The sequence below is a fragment of the Seriola lalandi genome, unplaced genomic scaffold (genome assembly GCF_002814215.2).
Source record: "Seriola lalandi dorsalis isolate HSWRI2012SDOR001 ecotype SW California unplaced genomic scaffold, Sedor1 jcf7180002054364, whole genome shotgun sequence".
NCBI classification, from domain to species: Eukaryota; Metazoa; Chordata; class Actinopteri; order Carangiformes; family Carangidae; genus Seriola; species Seriola lalandi.
Window position 1 is genome coordinate 306,382 of NW_019524917.1, and position 18,786 is coordinate 325,167.

Consider the following 18,786-nt stretch of genomic DNA (forward strand, 5'->3'; position numbering starts at 1 on the left):
CACAGCTGCTTGAACCTTCTTCATTTATTCATAGGTACACATTTGATGTTGAGCTATTGTTTGCAGGCAGTGGACGCTGTGAGTGCAGCAATCACCTGCACCGTTTTGACTCCTGTTTCTCCAAGAGCCAATCTGAGGTTGAGTAGATTTTTTGCTTTGAGGATTTCTAATCAGGGAACATCCCAGAGACCAAATCAAATGCTTGGCCTGTAGCACTCATGCTCTGCAGATTGATACACTTCTTATTCTTTTTGAAAGGTTATATCCATGAATAAGATATAAGCAGACTTTCATGTCATTAGCCTGTAATTTTATTTATATCAACATGGAAATGTGCATTTGGCAGTGGAAGGTTATACAGTGAAACTCAAGCAAGACAGGGAAGTCCTTTATTACATAATACAGTTTCTCCTCGAATCGATTAATAATATCAAAATTGTATTTTCTTTATAGTAGTGTTGAGTTACAAAATTGCGTGACCTTTATATTATACCACAATTACCCTTACTGTGTGAATTCATCACACAAAAGCCTGTACGCTTTTTTACATTTTCTTCAAAATAGCTTTTGCTTGAAAGTAAAATTCAGGGCTATGATCAGATTTGAAATATATTTTGTTGCTACTGGAGGTTTTGCACCAACTGACCGTTTGCTAAACTCATCCCCCAAAGAACAACTGTCCAATCACAGCTTAGCAACCTTCTAACTGAGCACAACAGGTCCGTCTACCCTGTTGGTTACTGTCACCTCGGTGTGGAAGCTGGGCCTAGATGCTACTACGTCAGAGTTTAGGGTAACCTCAGCAGCTCTGTCAGCTTTTTATTGGATTTAGGAAATATTTCAGTCAGTCTCTTTATCTGAGAAAGGGTTACATTAAAGTTAACATGCTGATTAAAAATATAAACAGTACAAAATAAAGGTAGAGTCTGATCCTGGTGATGGCAGCGCCGGTGAACTTTGTCAGAAATGCACATCAGACGACAAAATAGATGCACACACACACACACACACACACACATTTGTACAGCTATCTTTTGGAGGACCTATCCTTGACATACTGGATTCCCTAGCCCCTTACCTTTACCTTAACTATCCCAACTAAATGCCTAACCTCAACCCTGACCCTAACAATAACCTAAACGTAATTTCTAATCCTGACCCTTAATATGTCCAAAAAGCCCTAAACATTTGGGGTCCAGCATTTTGGTCCCCACAAAGCACCACAGACCCCACAAGTATCATGGGCTTCCAGTTTTCAGACCCCACAACTATAGTCAAACAAGCAGACAAACACAAACCTTTCGGCAGGGGTTTAGTCTGACAGTTTCTGTAACCAAATCCAACAATCAAACATTCCCACAACACAACTATTGCACAGCCAAGTGCATCACCGTGAAGGCAGGAGAGTGTCTGAAAATAGTTGTTGTTATCCCAATATTTAATGGATAGTGTCTTCTTCCATGACAGACGGCTTTTTCAGATAACAAATACAAACTGATACAAACACCTCTGCCTTCTGATGAAGTCAGACAAACCACTTCTTTCTTAGCGTAACCTAGACTTAGTCTCAGTCTTTTAGCACAACATCTTGTAACATACTTAAGACCATCTTACAGAGGTCTCTAACAAGTGAGCAGGAATCATTAAAAACTCTTCGGGAGACAGTGTTTTCAGCCAAGTGACAGAGCTAACATGAGCTTAATTAGCTAGCTGGAGCTGATAAAATGTGCTAGCAGCACTTGTCATTTGAGACAGCAAAATTTATGGTTGCAAACTAGAAAAGCTTTTGTCTTCCTCAGTCTGAATTTAATTGTTTCAAAACACGAAACTGCCACCACTTATCATGGTAAACTGCACCTAAGGGAGATCAGAAAACTTGACAGACCAAGGGGGTTGGGAATTAGCAAACGCAACTGCATGACTTTTTAGTGTCTTTGTAAGGCATCTTAAATTCTAGTAGTCAACTGCTGTAAACAGCTGTGCATACTATATATGATCATGCACTCATTCACTAATATAGGTAAGGTGCAATTAATCTTTGGTTCCTCCTTTAATTGTGCAATGGGCTTAAATACTGAATATGTTTTAGCAGATTGTTCACTGAAAAAAAATTGATAGGATTAAGGATTAATGCTTTTGTGTTAATGCTTTAAATATGAGTCTCAAAAGCTTCCATCCGCCCCTCAGAAGGACTGAAAGATGCTGCAGCATCTTTCACAGGACGGCCGATCAGGTCTTCAGGCTCTGTAATCTGCAGGTCACATAATGAGAATGGACTTCTTCTTCCAGGCTTGCTCTCCTCTCTCATGGTTTTGCCTTTAGAGCTTGTGAAAAAATCTTTCCCTGCTTCTTCGGGACTCATATTTGCCACCTGAAATAGAAAAAGACACAAAGGTATCTAAGTTGATTTTTACAGCCAGTGGGAAATGAACAGCAGCTTCTACCATTGTGCAATTTCCAGCAGTTTTTAGTAGTTGGTTTTCATTTAGACTGATTTCAGCCCACAGTGAAATTGGCTGAAATGAGCTTTTCCTGAGGCTGTCGGGGGTTCGCACAGGGATAAATATTCATTGTGTATTTGATTATAATTGACAGTTATCTTTCTGGATTGGAAAGTGACTGTAATCAACTGCTCTATATTTGCTCTATTCGTACCAAGACTGAAAATTTGAACTGATAAGCTGTTTATCCCAATTACATATCTGAACATCTATGAAATGTATGAAGGCTTTTTAACATTGCATTACCATATCACGTTCAGCAGCATCTATCATTGCCATTTTCTGTTTTGTCACAAACACATTTTCTACTATTTCTCTGACTAAAAGGGTAAATTTTTCATCATATTTGAAAGAAAACATTTTGGGATGTCTACAGCTTATCAATATAATTGTGATGCTACAAACTGGCGTGACATTTGCCCAGGTGTAAAAGCTGTTACAGAAGCTGAATGCAGGTGCAGTTTACCCTGATTAAAATTATCATATTTAACAGTATTTCTGCTCTCCTGAATGTTGCTGTTTGGCTTTTTTCTGCAGACAGAGCACTCTGAAAAATTTTTGAATCTCCAATACACCTACATTTCTTGCCATTTTACAGAAGTTAAATGAAAAGATCAATATAGATTTTATCACTTTAGCCTGCCCCAAGATGTGTTTTGCCAAGGTAGCACAACCACCGGATGAAGGAGAAAATTATCGACCTATAGCTCCAACAAAGTTTCCTTGCAACTCCAGAGGTTTCATATTTACATATTGAATTGTATTTTACACGTGTGAACATAGAAATTAGTGGTTAACAAGCTGTTAGTTTGTGCTAACATGACAGTGACAGCTGAATATGTAGTCAGAGTGAAATTGCTGGCTTTGCCTCTGTTGTAACTGTGATTTACAAAAGCAACATGTACTTGAGACAATTTGGGGGCTGTTGATGTTTTTCTCTGTTGGCTGTTTCCACTCCCTTGTGTTACATGAACAGCAGTGAAACACACCCTGGAATAAATTATTTTTCTACCGTAAGACAGAGATGAATTTGAAACCTTATTTTCCTGTCTCTCGGTGAGACAGCTAAATATCAGAATTTAATGGTACACTTGTTTTTGTTTCATATACGTGCGCAAAATTGTTTGATATTGAAATATCTGAACCAAAACAAGTCTTTATAGCAAAAATAAATAAATAAATAAAAAGAATTGTTTTCCAGTGCCTAAAAATGTCACATTGGCATTGGCTACTAAAGACTGTCACCCTGCCATGGGTTAAAGCCACTATGTGTAGAATCATAGTGATCGAGTGGTTGCAAATATGACACGGTGTCAGAATATAGATGCCATACCCTGATACACATTGTCTCATCCTAATTCAGAAATAAAATACCAGTACCAGCCTTTTTGGATTCAGAAGCTGTTCAGGGTTGTCTGTGGAGGTGCATCGGCTGATACGAGCTTGAAGCTGGCTAGAAGTGAAAAACGTACAAATGTCTGTGAGGTTCTTCCTTTGGGACATCGTTTAGGCCAAATATTTCAAATGTGTAGGAGTCATATTTTCACCGGACAATGGTATCTCACATAGGATACTCTTAGTTCAGTAACATGCGGTGTTAAGGCAGCGGTTGGAACATTATTATTGCATTAGATGTTACTGGTTGGTATTTTCACAGAGCAACGCAGCACTCAGAGCAACAAGCCAACGGCAGTATCCAAGTTGGATCAGGATGCGGGTGTCAGATGCAATTATCTTGATCAAACACAGTGCAATGTTCCTCTTCCTTTGTTTTGTTCTGTTTCATTTTGTGGTTCACATTTCCTCTGCCAAAGCAGGTAAACCCAGCACCTCTGTCACATCTATGTTCAAATTGACAGTACGTAAGCTGGCTGGCTTTAATTCCATAATGTCTGGTAAATTTATTTAGTTTCTATTTAGTTTTCGGATTTCTGAGTTTTCTTTAACTTTAACTTGAGAAAAACTGTAATAAACTTTATTTACAGAGCACGTTTCACGCAAGAGATGCAGCTTAAAGTGCTTTACAATAAAAATAAAAATGATATAGTATATTGAATCAATGGCCAATAAAGAAAAAGTGGATGATAATATAGATGAAAATAAAAACAGAAACCACTATGAATAAACTATGAATAATAAAGCATGACAGTCAAATTAAATAAATAGGTTTTAAGGTGTTGTTTAAAATGCATCTCTTATAGCTCTTGGCAGGGTATGCCACAGTCTAGGAGCATAAAAAAGCTGCTCTGCCTGTTTTCTTGTGGGTAAAGTTTTGTGTATTAAAAGCCTGAAGATCTAAGAGCTCATGATGGATTATAAAACAACAGAGAGTCTGCAATGTAAACTCGTCCCAAACCATTAAGAGCTTTACAAACAAGTAAAAGAACTTTGACATTTATTCTAAAAGACACTGGGAGCCAATGGGGCAATAAGCTCCCTCTTCCTTGTTTGAGTTAGAAATGAAGCATCAAAGTTCTGTATTTCAGTTGACTGCTTTGGAAGACCAGTAAAAAATTAATGAAATAATCTAATTTATTTTGAGCATTAATTAAGTTAGATAGGAACAGCATTACTTTGGCAATATTGATGATGATAAAAAAGATGAAAATGATGATGGTGAAAAACTGTTTTGGTCACCTTCTTTATGTGTGAAGTGAAATTTAAGACAATGTAAAATGATGCTCAGGCATTTTATCATCAGGGTCCAGATGTTGAAGTTTACAACAGACTAGATCTCTGTTATCTTGAGGGGCAACTAGAACTTGCAGGCAATTTTTTTCTCCACTTCCTTTATTTGTGGCTTGCTTCATTTCTTGGCGCTTTTGCTATCAACTCTCAATCAATTGAATAGTGAGAAACATGCACTGTAAATAGTTTGCTAGTACATGTACATGAAATCAAACAAAGCAGGGACCCGCTCTATAGCGCTTCTAGTGGTAGAAAAACTCCACGCGGTACCTTTAAGAATTTACCTGTAAATACATACAATGAAGAATAATGCCATCATAAGCACAACTGTCAGTTAACATATCAAATAACATAACTAACAGAACACATGGAAACAGCTGCAGTAAGTTCCAGTGAGGAAGATGAATGAACAACGCCAGCACACTCAGTGTTGAGTCATATCCTGATATGAAATGCTCATGTACATTCACTGTGAAGCAATCTGAAGCCAGAGAAGAAACTAGAAAATGAAAGACACGCGGTGGTGGAAGGAGAAATCAGTATAATCAGTAACGGCAGCAAAAGTCCTGAACAAACAGCAGAGAGCGTTTGTGGGCTGTCAGATTGTGCAGATTGCACAGACTCCTTTAATGACTTGTGAGAAAAGGGTTGCGATTGTAAACATCAGCTGATGCTCATCGGCTTCTTGCCTACATGAATCATCTGATGCAACATTTTTTTGACTCTGTCTTATAAACTCTGATGAGCTGATGTAAAATATATATACTGTGTATATAAATATAGAGCCTAAACATTCTGGTCTGGATTTTTAACACCAAGAGGATGTTATATAATCATTTACAGGCAAGGGGTGTAATTTTCTACTGCAAAAAATATGTGTCATTTTTCTTGAATTATGAAACAGCAGTGATAACCAAATGGATTTTACTGTACAATGCTGAGTGGGGAAGGTCAAGTATATGTCACAATGCTGCGAATGGGAGGTTAAAGTTTTAATTGCTAAAATTTAACATGAGGGCAATGAGATTCATGCTCTCTACTGGATAAATTAAGCCGCACTTGTGACCAAATTAGTGGAAAACGTATCGTTCTGATGGTGAAACGTGATGAGCAACTTTAACATTCATTTTTTTAAGTCCAAAAAAGTTCAGATCAAGGTCTGAAACTTTACTGCAAATTGATTTGACATGGGTAATTTAACACTTACTCCTCATTTTTCCTTTTTCTTTTTTGAATAAGAATTCCTTTAAGTGAAAGGTATGACCTTCGACCTTTTTTGCTGGTTAATTAGACTTATTTTAGTTAATTGTAACTGTATATCACTCATTTAAAAAAAATGGGATGTATTGAGATTATTTCCCATCAAAAATATTAACTAGGGCTGGATCTGGTGCTGTGATGACTGACGGGTGTTTGAGGTTGAAAAATCAAAAAGGAGCCAATGAGAGTTTTGTAGGTGGAACTAAGAACTAGGACTGAGCCAGAAAAATAGCCCCAAAATATGGCCACCACTACAGCAATGAAGTTAAATGAGATTGATGCAGCTGGTTGTTGCGAGTCGAAAATAATAATTCTTAAATTGACTTATCTTATCAATTAAAAGACTCATCCCTCCCTCACAATCATCATCCGTCAATCACACACATAGCTGAAATCCCACACCAAAATCAAAATATGCATGTGCATGTGTTCAAACTCTAAGCAGATATGTTTGTTTGGCATCTCACACACACCACTAAAACATTCTGTCGCATTTGTGTGTAAGAACAAAACAGCCTCAGCAGCATGTAAATTGAAATTTTAATCATCATGTGATTAACATGAACTGAAACTAATTAACGATCACCTCACTGCATAAAGCGGATTGCAATGAATCAAAGATCTGCGGTTAAATTACAACAGCAGGGTAAGCTCTGGTACATATTGCATACTGCCTATTATTCTGCTCCACATCACAACAGACGAAGAAACTAAATATTCCATCAAGATATCCCTGGAAATAAACCATTTCTGGCCTCTGCATCAGAAATTGTGGTGGTAAACGGCTGCCTCTCAGGGGGAGAGCAGTGTTTTTAGCATCAAACATGTGAAGAGCACTGACGTGTTAAAAACCTCTGCTGTGGAAGATTGTTGAAAGCGTACTAATATTGTAAAGGTTTAAATGTCCTCATCCGGAAATGTTTCTCTTCACTGACAATCGTCATGTTGACCTTGACATTTAGTGACTTATATTTTCAACTAATGAACAAGGTTCGGACTATCATTGTGAAATGAATAGGTCGTTATTGCACAACGACCTCAGCCTTGTGGATTCTTCACAGTGCAGTGACCTTCAGTATTAATTGTGTTGAACATACCACTGGTAATACTAATGATTTTCTCATATTTTCTGCGTGATTAAGAGGTTTGTATTAAAGTAAAGATTCATTTTAATATTGATATGGAAAAAAGATCTCTGCGTAAACTCAGTAAATAACACAAATACAGTGAGATAATATAATTCTTGCACCAGAAGCTGCAGGAACAACATTAACATTAATTCTGTTTGTTGAATTGCACCACCTGGTTAGAAAAAATACAACTCCCTTTTGAGCAGCCCAAACCAAAACCCTGCATGGGTATTTTTTTTTCCCTGCAGTTTGATTGTGAACGTTTGACCACCTCTCAATGCTGTTCATGACAAAAGCTTTGGCTGATAAATTGCCACACACTCATCTACTCTCCTGACAGCTCTCCAAACCCATTTCCCCTCTTCATAGGGCAAAAGTGGAGCTCTCACTGAGATTCTCTGGAGCCGGATAAACCACACGAGGAGTCAATTTACAATTAGTTTGTTTGGTTTTTTTTTTCATCTGAAGATTTAAAAATGTTTTATTATCAACCCCCTCCTGGTTGCATGAAAAGCTGCTGTAGTTGTTTGCAGTGGAATCCCTGTTGATTGCAATGAACTGTGCGACACGTGGAGAAAAACAGTGAAACTACCCACATTATCCGTATGGACGTATACTCTGAGCAGAGCTGAGCAGAGGCGACTTTCTTTCTCTCTCCAGTTTAAGTTGTTTGACATGAAAAGGTCTGGAGAGACGCCAGGACCTCAGCAGCTTGTGAAGTACGAAGAATCATCCTCTCAGAGGCTTTGACAAGGCTGGCTGACGAGAGAGGTGGTGTGGTGAAAAATCGAACAAGAGGAGTAGAAAAGGTAGAAAAGAATAGCTGCAGGCAAGTGTCCAATTTCTTTCACTAGAACTAGTAAAATGATGTTTGACAACAGAGCCACACTGGATAGCTGTAGGTCTTTTAGTGAAAAAAATAGGGAAAAAAATGAAAACAGGAATCTGTTATCCTGCAATAACAAAGAGCTTTGAGCTAAATATTCCATTGCTTTTCTCCTAGCAGAGATGACTTTGATTAAATAGATAGCTAGAGACCATCCACATCTTCCCAACGTCACATTAATCATATGATTGAGGACTTTATTTGTTAAACCTGACCTGATAGTTGGAGTAATCTCAACAGAGACATTGAACTGTATACTTGGTTTACACTAAATAGTACTGCCACATACAGAACTGATTATGGGCTGGGTTCAAACTTTGTTATAGGTCTGTTTAAAGGTCGAGCCCCTGTGTGTTAAAGCTCCCCTCATGTGTGAGATTTGTAAAATCCAAAGGCAACACTGCAGAAGCTTGTTAGAGACAGAGCGTCTCATTTTTCTTATAATGAAGAAGTGTAATTAAAATTATATGCAAAGAGTGGAAAAAAACCTATAGTGGAAATAACTTATAGCTGGAAACTGTCCATTATCTATACCAGTTACCCTTACAGGGTCGCAGGAGGGCCAGAGCCAAACCCAGCTGACACTGGGCGAGGGCGGGGAACACCCTGAACAGGTCGCCAGTCTATCATGAGGCTGACATATAGAGCCAAACAACCATTCACACCCACGGGCAATTTAGAGTCACCAATTAACCTAACCTGCATGTCTTTGTACTGTGGGAGGAAGCCGGAGTCCCCAGAGAAAACCCACGCAGACACGGGGAGAACATGCAAACTCCACAGAGAAAGGCGATGTTCAGCCATTGTTCTAACCAGGAACCTTCTTGCTGTGAGGCGACAGTGCTAACCACTGCACCACCGTGCGAAACTGTAAGGATCTCAAATGTAAAGCAAGAGAATGTGCACTTAGTAATTAATAATGTTGTTATTGCATTAAAAAAAAACCTGAAGACTTGACTGACTGATAAGGAGTTTCAATACTGTTTTCTAATTAGTTATTGCTTATACTTGGATTACAGATTTTACCCATGATAAAACAGATTGTGCATTGTTTGCACGTCCCAAGCAATAAAATCATTACAAACAGTCCCACATGTGACTGGTACAACAGGTTTTTTTGTTTGTTTCTGAAGAAGGCCATGGGATATGAACAAACATTAGCCAAAAAGTTAGTAAGTCAACCTTGAACTTAGTATATCTGAACCATGATAATGATTTAAACTTTGTGGAAACTTTTTGGCATGGCACATCGGCACGGACTAAAACCACTGTGTATTATTCATTCACTGTAATATAAATGAATGCTACCAGCTTACCTTTTCCTTCTTGTTGTCAGTTAAAGTCTGCTTGACGACAGACTGCCTGAAGGGGTTCGGATAAAACTCTTCCTCATCCTCCACTGTCAGTCTTGGAATGGCCGTCATGGGGCGAATAACCCCGGGCTTCGTCTGGACGGAGGGATTCAGGGGTTTCCGGCAGAGAGGAATTAATTGCCTTGAGTTTCTTTTCCAAGACACTTCAGTGTTACAAATGTTGCTTGATCAAATGAAAATTGAATTTTTACCTTTCTAGGATCCATCAACTTTCTTTCCATGCTGGCAGATGGGTACAAGCTGCTAAGAGATGCCTGAATAAACAACATGGAAAAAAATACATTAACATAGTTAATAACGTCTCTCACAAATACTGATAACGAAATTGACGAATGCAGGCTTTATATAAAAGGCAAACAAAAGTATGAAAGGATTGCGCCTCTTCTCTGTAATTCTGGCAAATTAAGCGTGATATCTTATAATGCAAATAAATTTGTGCGTGAATAGTGAGAAAATATACAGAAAGTAGAGACTAGGAATAAAGAGTAGTTTGTTATTAACTGAGTTTTTGGTGCCAAATAATTCAATTCAGTTTAATTTGTATAGCGTATCTAAAGACACTTCACAGGGTTATGTGAAGACCTTACAATATTATAGAAAGAAACAGCTCAGTCGTGTCAACATGGGACTAAAACTGTCTGAAAGTTAGACTGAAAATAAACATAGTGTCAGCAGTGGGATGTCACCTTGGTCCTGTGGAGGTAAAGTCCTGAGGTAAATGTGTGTATTGAATTCAACAGACAAAGCCACCTGCTCTTACTCACATATTTGGTTTCACGTCCCAAGGATTTTGGAAGGGTTGAATTGTTCTGCTGAAAGTGAAAAAGAGAGAAAGACAGAAAGGAAGAACTGAAAGTAAACAACAGAGTTACGCAAGACTCGTCTAGTGGGAAAATGGGGAAAAGAAATCATCTGAAAATTGCTCATCACTCTTTCAAATATGTGGCAGTCACTCAACTGCAAAAATGACTGAAAGGGAGACAATGAAAAGAAATTGTAGGTGGACTAGATCTGAACTTTGGAGATGTGAGGGGAAAAGCAAAATTTGGAGTGTTTTGTTATTTATTGACTCTTAACCTTAAGTTTAAGTTTTCTCTTCTGCAGCAGAGTTACTTCCTCTTTTCCTCCTCAGTGACTGAATTTCACAGGTTTTATGTCACACACACACACACACACACACACACACACACTTGTTTTCTGTCGAAACAGTGAAAGGTTTTCTCCTTTGATGAATAATGAACAGATGTCTTTTCATTTCTCATGCTGATGCTGATAACACAGAATTCACTTTTATCCCACTTCCAGTTTGTGTTTCAGTAAAACACAGTGTAAATCTTACTTTAATGATTCACTATTTTTGTTATATTTTTATTGTAGCTGAAAGCTGAGCTCCCATAACTCTGTTGCTGAGAGATGATCAAACCACAACAAGGATGCCTGAGCATCCAGAATCTTGCTTGTGACGTCGCCTCACATTGTTGTTGTCGTTGTTGTGCACAAACAGCTGTCTAGTTACAAGAAACTGTCCGTGAACAAATAAATAATATCATTGTTCATTTATTTATACTGAAGAATGATACACATTGCGCCTACATTTGCATCACTATGTGCGTAACGTCTCCATTGTGTGAACTTTAACATACAACCACACTTAGATATGTTAACAAAAGGTTATGTATTACTGCGGTGGCCCTGAGAGCTCAACGTACTGCAACTTATGTAAACACACAAAATATAGACAAAACACGAGCAATAAATTCATGAAAACAACTTCATCACTTTGACAAATCACTTGCTGCCAACACTCAAGCTAATACAGAAACGCGCTGCAAGTAACACACGACAGTGGAAGTGCTCACGGGACACACAAAAAAAGCGATTAACCGGGCTGGGACGCACTTGTTGTTCAATCCTTCTGAACAAAAGTCTCAAAGCAATGAACAACAACTGCGTCCCAGTCGAGTTCACCACTTTTTTTTTTTTGGTGTCCCTCAGGAAACATTCCGGGTGTCGTCTGTGCTACTTGCAGCTTGTTGTTGTGATGTGAGTATTTGCAGCATTGATGTTTTCTGAATTTGCTCATGTTTTGTCTATTTACATGCGTTTTCTGATCCATCGTATATTTCAGACTCTTTTCAAAAACTTAGTTTTACTTTATTTTTTATTTTAACCATTTTACCTTTTTTTGTATGTCTTTAGAATTTCAACAACCAGAGAAAGATTTCAAGCTCTAAGTTACAGGATCCATTTAGTGGTTTTCATACTGGGTAAGGCTCTACAAACTAAATGCATCTCCAAGGGTCAAAATGTCAAACTAGTGTTTTTATTCATCTCAAGGGGAAAATCAAGAGTTTATGAGCTGGCCATGAAGTTGAAGAAACACACGTTACCTGCACACCAGCGCTGGGAGTCGATGACCTGGAGGTCTGCGATGTTGCAAAAATAAACCCATTAAATCACTTTCGATTTCACACATCAACTTTTGGACACGTTTCATGTTTTTTTTTTTTATATAATCGAGTCAACTCACTGCTGGAATGGAATTCGCCAATATCTCATCAATAACTGCGTAAAGTTCCTCCGACTGTTGCCGGAGCTGAGCAGGTGAGCACATCTGTAGGAAGCACAAAAGGTTTTGATGTCTGTTGTGTGAAGTTTGCAGTGAACACCAGCCGGTACTGTGCGGAGTAATACCTCAGCGTGAGTGTCCTCAACATCTCTGTACAACGTGTCAAAGGGACTGTCCTCTCGCTCTACCTGCTCGTCGATCGCCTGTGAATACAAAGCAAGGAGGACAGACTGAGTTTCCCGCCGCTTGCTTTGGGTGATTATACTCTCGACAACATTGCAGAATCTCCTTCAATTCATATTCAGCCACTCTGTATTCCTCACAGACAGCGTTCCCTTCTCTGAATCTCTTAATGAATCATACTGCAGTGTGAACAACACAACAATTTGCCAAATTTTCATGTCTCTTTGAGCCTGATTTGACTTTTAATCAGGTTTAAAAAAAAAACTGACAGTCTTTCAGATGTGTTATCTATACCTTGTAAATCCTAATGAAATTAGTTTTCTGTCTCTTTTTTTTTTTTTTGCCTTACTAGTTTTTGCAATTACAGTTAAAAATGCAATTCTCCATGAAGCCCCACGAGTGGCAATTTAGGATTTATCTTTTTCATGGAAAACTTCCCTTTTTAATGCAAGCTTTGTGGCTTATTCCCATTTTTCATTCCTCACATAGTGCTTCACACTGCAACGTTGGCGAGAGTCCCTGCATCAATCCAGCTCATTATGGCAGTGGGATATTTAACAGGATAACAAGTTGAATTACTGGGATTAGAGTCAAAAAAGTGAACTCACCTGCTGATCCAACAGGAGGGTGTTTGTGGGAATTGCAGCGAGTGATTTGTAGCTTAACTTAATCTTGTGTGTCTAGGGTTTATAGACAAGACAGAAGAGCAGACAATGACTTATAAATTAATTTAAAAGTGAAATTTCTAAGACAGACTTCAGAGAATGTCTCATGGAAATTAATCATTTGTGTTTTACATTTCCTTGGGCATGCTTTTTTTCCCCCTCACACTGCTGCAGGCCACTGATCATGCATAAAACAGTCAGCCACACTCGAGTCCTGTGCTCATCTGCTTCCACAGCGCTTCCTTGTTCGCTGCTCAGCTGGCTCATTTGACTGATGGTAAATGTCACCAAAAACTTCAGCTACAACCAACTTTTCCACACTGACGGGCAAAGAAAACTACACAACTGCGTTCCGATTGCTAATATTCAAACCGTGGTGTGGCGCTACTGAGCTTCCAGCTCTCCGGCCTATAAACCAGAGCTTTATAAAGCCGCAGCATCGATTTTTACGATGATGGCTTTCCTTTCGCTTCAACATATGGTATTGGATTTCAGATATGTCAGTCGTTAGAATCCAGCAGTCTACAGTATGTCTGAAATGTCCACAAAGCGAAGACATATAACAACAGCAGTAAATGATACAGCTATGACTGACTATCTAAAAACAGATTTGATATCCATCCACCAAGTAAGTGAAATCTGTTTATAACCACATGGTGTGGGAGAACAGTATGTCACACAGAACATATTAAATAATATCCTGTCATGCATACGGCAAAAGCAGCGGCTACCTTTCTTTTTTTACCCTCCCTGTCACTGCAGTCTGATATTCCACTCCCCGGCCTTGGGGAGGGCGTGATGGAGCGGAGGGAGAGAGAAGGCGACGGGGTGAGGTCTCTGATTGGTGGAGCAGGAGAGGGGGTAGGGGCGGGGGAGCTGGTGGGCGAAGGCCATCCCGGAAAGCTGATGGGGGTGTAGCGGGAAGGGGACAGGCAGTGGGCTTTGTGAAAACCTTGTGACAGTGTGGCGGGTTTGGAAGCAGAGCAGCTCCTCTGTGACTCACACCTTCCTGGTGCGGTGTTTTCTGAAGGAGGGAGAGGTGATGCTGCGTCTGTGCGTGCAGGGAAAACTGTGAGGCAGGGTGAGCGTGGATGAGGGGGCTGAAGCTGAGGAGGACAGGGGGGCGGAGATCTCAGTTTTTGAGAAAGCGTATGAAGCCGTGAGAGAGATGAATTTGGCGAGTGACTCCATTTCTGGGGCGCAGAGGTCTCTTGCTCATTAATAAGTTTAGGGGACAGAGAGATAAGTTTTTTTAGGTTATTATCAGCGTGCCCCTCGAGGTGCATATGAGTGTTGCTGGGTTTCAGCACAGGGGACTTTGAAATGGCGATGTGTGTGTGTTGCAATTTTTTGGAAGTTGTGCAGTCTAATGTTTCTTCATGCTCTGGTGGAGAAACAGATTTGAAGTTTGAGCAAAACAGAGGCAGTGGAGCTTGGGGTAGCTTGTTGCTCTTCACTGGCGAGGGTGAAATAACCTGCTCCCATCTAGGCGCACTGTGAATTTGCTCCGAGCATCTTTTCACATGAGTTTGAGCGCATGGTCTGCTGAGCTCATTTGACTGCACAGGTGGAGGGGCGGTGATACATCTAGTAGGTTCCCTGTGACCGTGGCTTTGACTATCTATAGATGCTGATGAGGAGAACCGAGAGGAAAACTCCAGGGGAATGGAGGCCACACTGGAGGCTGCTGAGCAAGCATTACAGAAGGACAGAGTCACGGGGTTAACAGGCCAGCAGGGGGTGTAGGGCCTCTGCAGAGCAGAGGACAGAACGGGGAGACGGCCTTTTCTCAGGATGGCAGTGAGGAGGGAGAGTCGGGTGAGAGGAGGCCGGTGCCGGGGAGGAGGCGATTGGGGACAGATGGAGGAGGACAGGCTCTCGCAGGATGAGAAACAGGTTTGAGGGATGTGAATCAGACTAGAGCCAGGAGCGAGAAAGTGCCTCTTGACCTGGGTGACAGAGGGGGAGAAGACGCCAGAGCGTACAGACGAGCAGGGGGAGACGGTGCGGCTGAAAGAGGCGGGAGAGGTTACAGAGGAAAGCTGCACAGCAGACCAGCTCTTGTCTCTGTCTGAGCCCTCCGAGAGGATGGACTCTCTGGATGAAGCCAGCGTGGGGAACAAGTCTGCAGAGTCTGTGGGGCTCATTCTGTCGTCTGACACAGACGCTATATTTGCAAAGCAACCCGAGCTAACCTCAGCACGTCCAGAGGTATCGTGACACTGCCGCTGGGAAATGCCCCTGTGTTTATCAACAGCTGTTTCCATAGAGGCCGTGCCGGCGGCTGCGTGGTTGGGTGTATTTTCAGACTGAGCGCTGACTGAGGGAGAGGCTTTGGTGTGAGATAGGCTCACGTGATCCAGCGAAGGCTTCAACTGAAAAAGAAACAAGTTGTCATTAAACGGCAACTTAAGCATGCGTGGGTTTTTTTGTGCTCTAGATGACAGTTTACAACCAAAGAAACAATTGCTGAAAATGGATTGTCACTCAGAATTCTTAAAAATAAAAATAAAAAGCCTCCATCTGCCACTCTGCAATAAGTCCATTATAAAGTAGACCCTATGAAAGATTTTGAATTATTTGTATATTGACTTATTAATAGATTCCAATTAAACCATCAGATTTCACTTTTCAATGACAGTGCTTTATAATGTGTGTCAGCTATATAAGTTTACATTTTAAAATTAAACAGCATGCATAGATACAGATATACAGCAGTCTACACACACACACACACACATATATATATATATATATATCTGTATTATAACTTTTCGTTATAGTATCTCAATGTTACATAGTATATGACATTGAGGGTGCTCTGATTGTACTTACTTGAAGTTCTGTCAGCGGTTGGATTATGTTTCCTGCTCCTCCCTCCAAAGAGTCTTTAATAAAGACTTTCTCTGCTTTGAAAATCTCCCCGTCCGACATGGTCTCCCCGGTTGTCTTCTCATGGGACACAGCTACGTTCTGACAGGAGAAAATGAAGCAAATGTTTAGGAGGAACTGAGCAAGTGTAACCCGAGAAAACCCTGAGGTGAACTTCAGCGAGCCTCTCTAAACTCAGGGGTGTGCTTGGTTTCACCACACCACATGTCCCACACATATAATTCACATGTGCACGCACATGTCCCGCTAACATTGGTGTAATACATGCCTCATGTGCAGAGCTGAACAAGTGACGCAGGAGGCTCGTAAATAAGCGAGATGGTATCTCCAAAGAGTGCGAGTCCAAACAGTAGTCGTCGTTGCTGCATTTATATCACTGTGTATCACTGTCCGCCACAGTATCTCTTTTCATACTACCATTAGAAGCCGCCCACTTTTTTAAATCCTACATACAGGAATTATATGTGGACTCACTCAGCATGTCATACAACCTTAGGTTAAGTTTAGGCAACAAAAAAAAAAACTGGTTTGAGCAAGTTAGTGGTCATGCCAAACTCAGACATCATCCCTTAAAAGTTACTGAGAGCCTTTAACAACTTCGTGTGGCAGGGGGTGTTGGGTAAGGGGAAGTATGTAGTAAGAGGGGGCCACAACGCCACCCAGGGAAACACACCCCAGGATATACCATTTCTAAACTCTAGCTGTTTGTTAAATGGATATCAGGACACCAGCTTGTTAACTGATGTAATAGAAAAATTATTTCCTGCACTTTGTATGAGCTGGCTTTGTATATCCCTGAATATGAATCTCTTCCCACATGTATGCTCCTTATCTGCTACTGCCCGGTACAAACTAAGGAGTAGTTTGTCTTTGAACACACACCTGCTTCTTCTTGGCGGTTAGACAGTCAGGATGGTACCTACAATTGTTCACACACACATCCTGACCCTGCTTCCTTCTTTCTTTTCCTCTATAAACTTAATGTACACTCTTTGTTTGTGTCTGCAATTGCACTCTGTGTGACTGGACACTGATCCTTTGCAAAGCTCTTATTAAAATATATAAAGATAACTTGATCATTTTGTCGACTGTATTCATATTCAGATTTCACCACACTGATAAGACAGATGTGTTTTTGAATCCAACAAAATATCTTATTAGAAATAAAATATAAAATAGCAGGGACTGGAGCTGCTGAAAAGGTGAATTATATAAAAAGGCAAATGAGAATAAACTAACATAAGGAATGAAACTATATTATTCAATGCATAGATTTCTTTAGAAAAAAAAAAAGTACAAGAGCTTAAAAATTTACAAAAAAAATTACTAAAGATTATCAATACTAAAATACCTAAAACCAGTCCAAAATACATTTAGCAAAATACAAAAAAAAAAAGGGAAAGTGAGCTGAGGCCACTGGTGGAGAGGCAGGAGTACGCAGCGGTGCTACAACTCAGTCACCTCAGGTGCAGCAAACCTCACCGCAAACAGGATCCAAAAATACGTGTGTCCCAGTGCTCTTACTCGCATGCATAAAGTGTGGGGGACCTCCCCCGGGGTGCCTAGCCTCCCAACCTGACAGCACTCAGCCACACTGCAAAAGAAAAGCTAATGCAAAAGCAATTATTTTTCATAACTTGTCCCATGCCTTTTGAAACGTTTCATCTGACATTTTAACTATATCTGGTTGGTTGTCTGTTGAGACTGAATGTATGGACTGGGAATTTACAATTGAATTGCCCATGGGGGATAAATAAAGTTGTCTGAACTGAACTGAAGTGATTAATCACAGGTAAATAAGCGACTAGACTTCTAAACAGCCAAAGAATTAACAAAGAACAAACAAGGAACTAAACAACCCAGTCAACAAAATAAATGAAACCAATAAAGCAAAATAAATCAGGCAAAGCAACAGCAGGTGAACAGCCTCTGGTACGCGGCATGAATGGCCCACTATGGATGAACCGGTGTAGAACTGGCTGACGCGGCACCACAACAGCCAGCGCTACCAGCCACAATTGACAGGAACCAGCAAGAGACTGAAAGAAGCCAGCAGGTGCCCTTTATAACCTGGCCCTGATGAGGAGGTTGACTGGGGGAGGAGTCATCCCAGGGCTGTGTTCACAGGCCCCACACTACCTGAAAGCGTTCACCACTCACACTGTTGTAATCTTTGAATCTCAAACACAACAGTCATTTTTCTCATGATCATAAGAGGTTGATTGTCGGGAAACTGACTTAAAACAGTGACCTTTATATCAGCCTCACTTGTATTTACTCATGTTGTATTGTCTTTTACTAATAGCGGCTTTCCCAATTGAGCAATACATTGGCTACTATTGGTCCCATATCCACTAAATGATTCAGATGTGAGTGAAAACTTGAGCATTTCAGCACTAAACCCAAAGGGATTACAGTCAAAAACCACAACTTTCTCTATGATACTAGGTGCTACAACCTAGAGGACAGAGCATCCAGAGACACGCACATACTGTACGGTTTCATCTCACATTACTGTTGTGTGTAAACAGCTGTCCAGCTAAACAAATAAAAATGTCCTCAACAGACTAAGGAACATTTGTTACTTATAATCGAAGTTGCTTTTTTTTTTGTAACCTTCACTGCATTTTGTGCCCAAC

The 18,786-nt window shown here is 40.2% G+C and overlaps 1 protein-coding gene across 8 annotated transcripts in view; it reads right to left on the bottom strand.

Moving 5' to 3' along the window:
* Positions 1–288: 288 nt before the first annotated feature.
* Positions 289–18,786, bottom strand: part of mlip (muscular LMNA-interacting protein) — a 28,957-nt gene continuing 10,459 nt past the window's right edge. For 5 of the 8 annotated variants that reach the window (XM_023408490.2, XM_023408488.2, XM_087174575.1 and 2 more), the window contains 10 exons: positions 16,091–16,228; positions 13,987–15,630; positions 13,199–13,270; positions 12,533–12,610; positions 12,369–12,452; positions 12,229–12,264; positions 10,603–10,650; positions 10,030–10,092; positions 9,782–9,913; positions 289–2,371 (listed from right to left, as the gene is read on the bottom strand). In XM_023408490.2, coding sequence (XP_023264258.1) covers positions 2,150–2,371; positions 9,782–9,913; positions 10,030–10,092; positions 10,603–10,650; positions 12,229–12,264; positions 12,369–12,452; positions 12,533–12,610; positions 13,199–13,270; positions 13,987–15,630; positions 16,091–16,228 — 2,517 coding nt within the window. In that variant the 3' untranslated portion in view covers positions 289–2,149. Of the gene's footprint in view, positions 2,372–9,781; positions 9,914–10,029; positions 10,093–10,602; positions 10,651–12,228; positions 12,265–12,368; positions 12,453–12,532; positions 12,611–13,198; positions 13,271–13,986; positions 15,631–16,090; positions 16,229–16,415; positions 16,588–18,786 lie in introns of those variants that run through there. The other 3 variants (XM_023408489.2, XM_087174573.1, XM_023408491.2) reach the window with 2 other exon arrangements.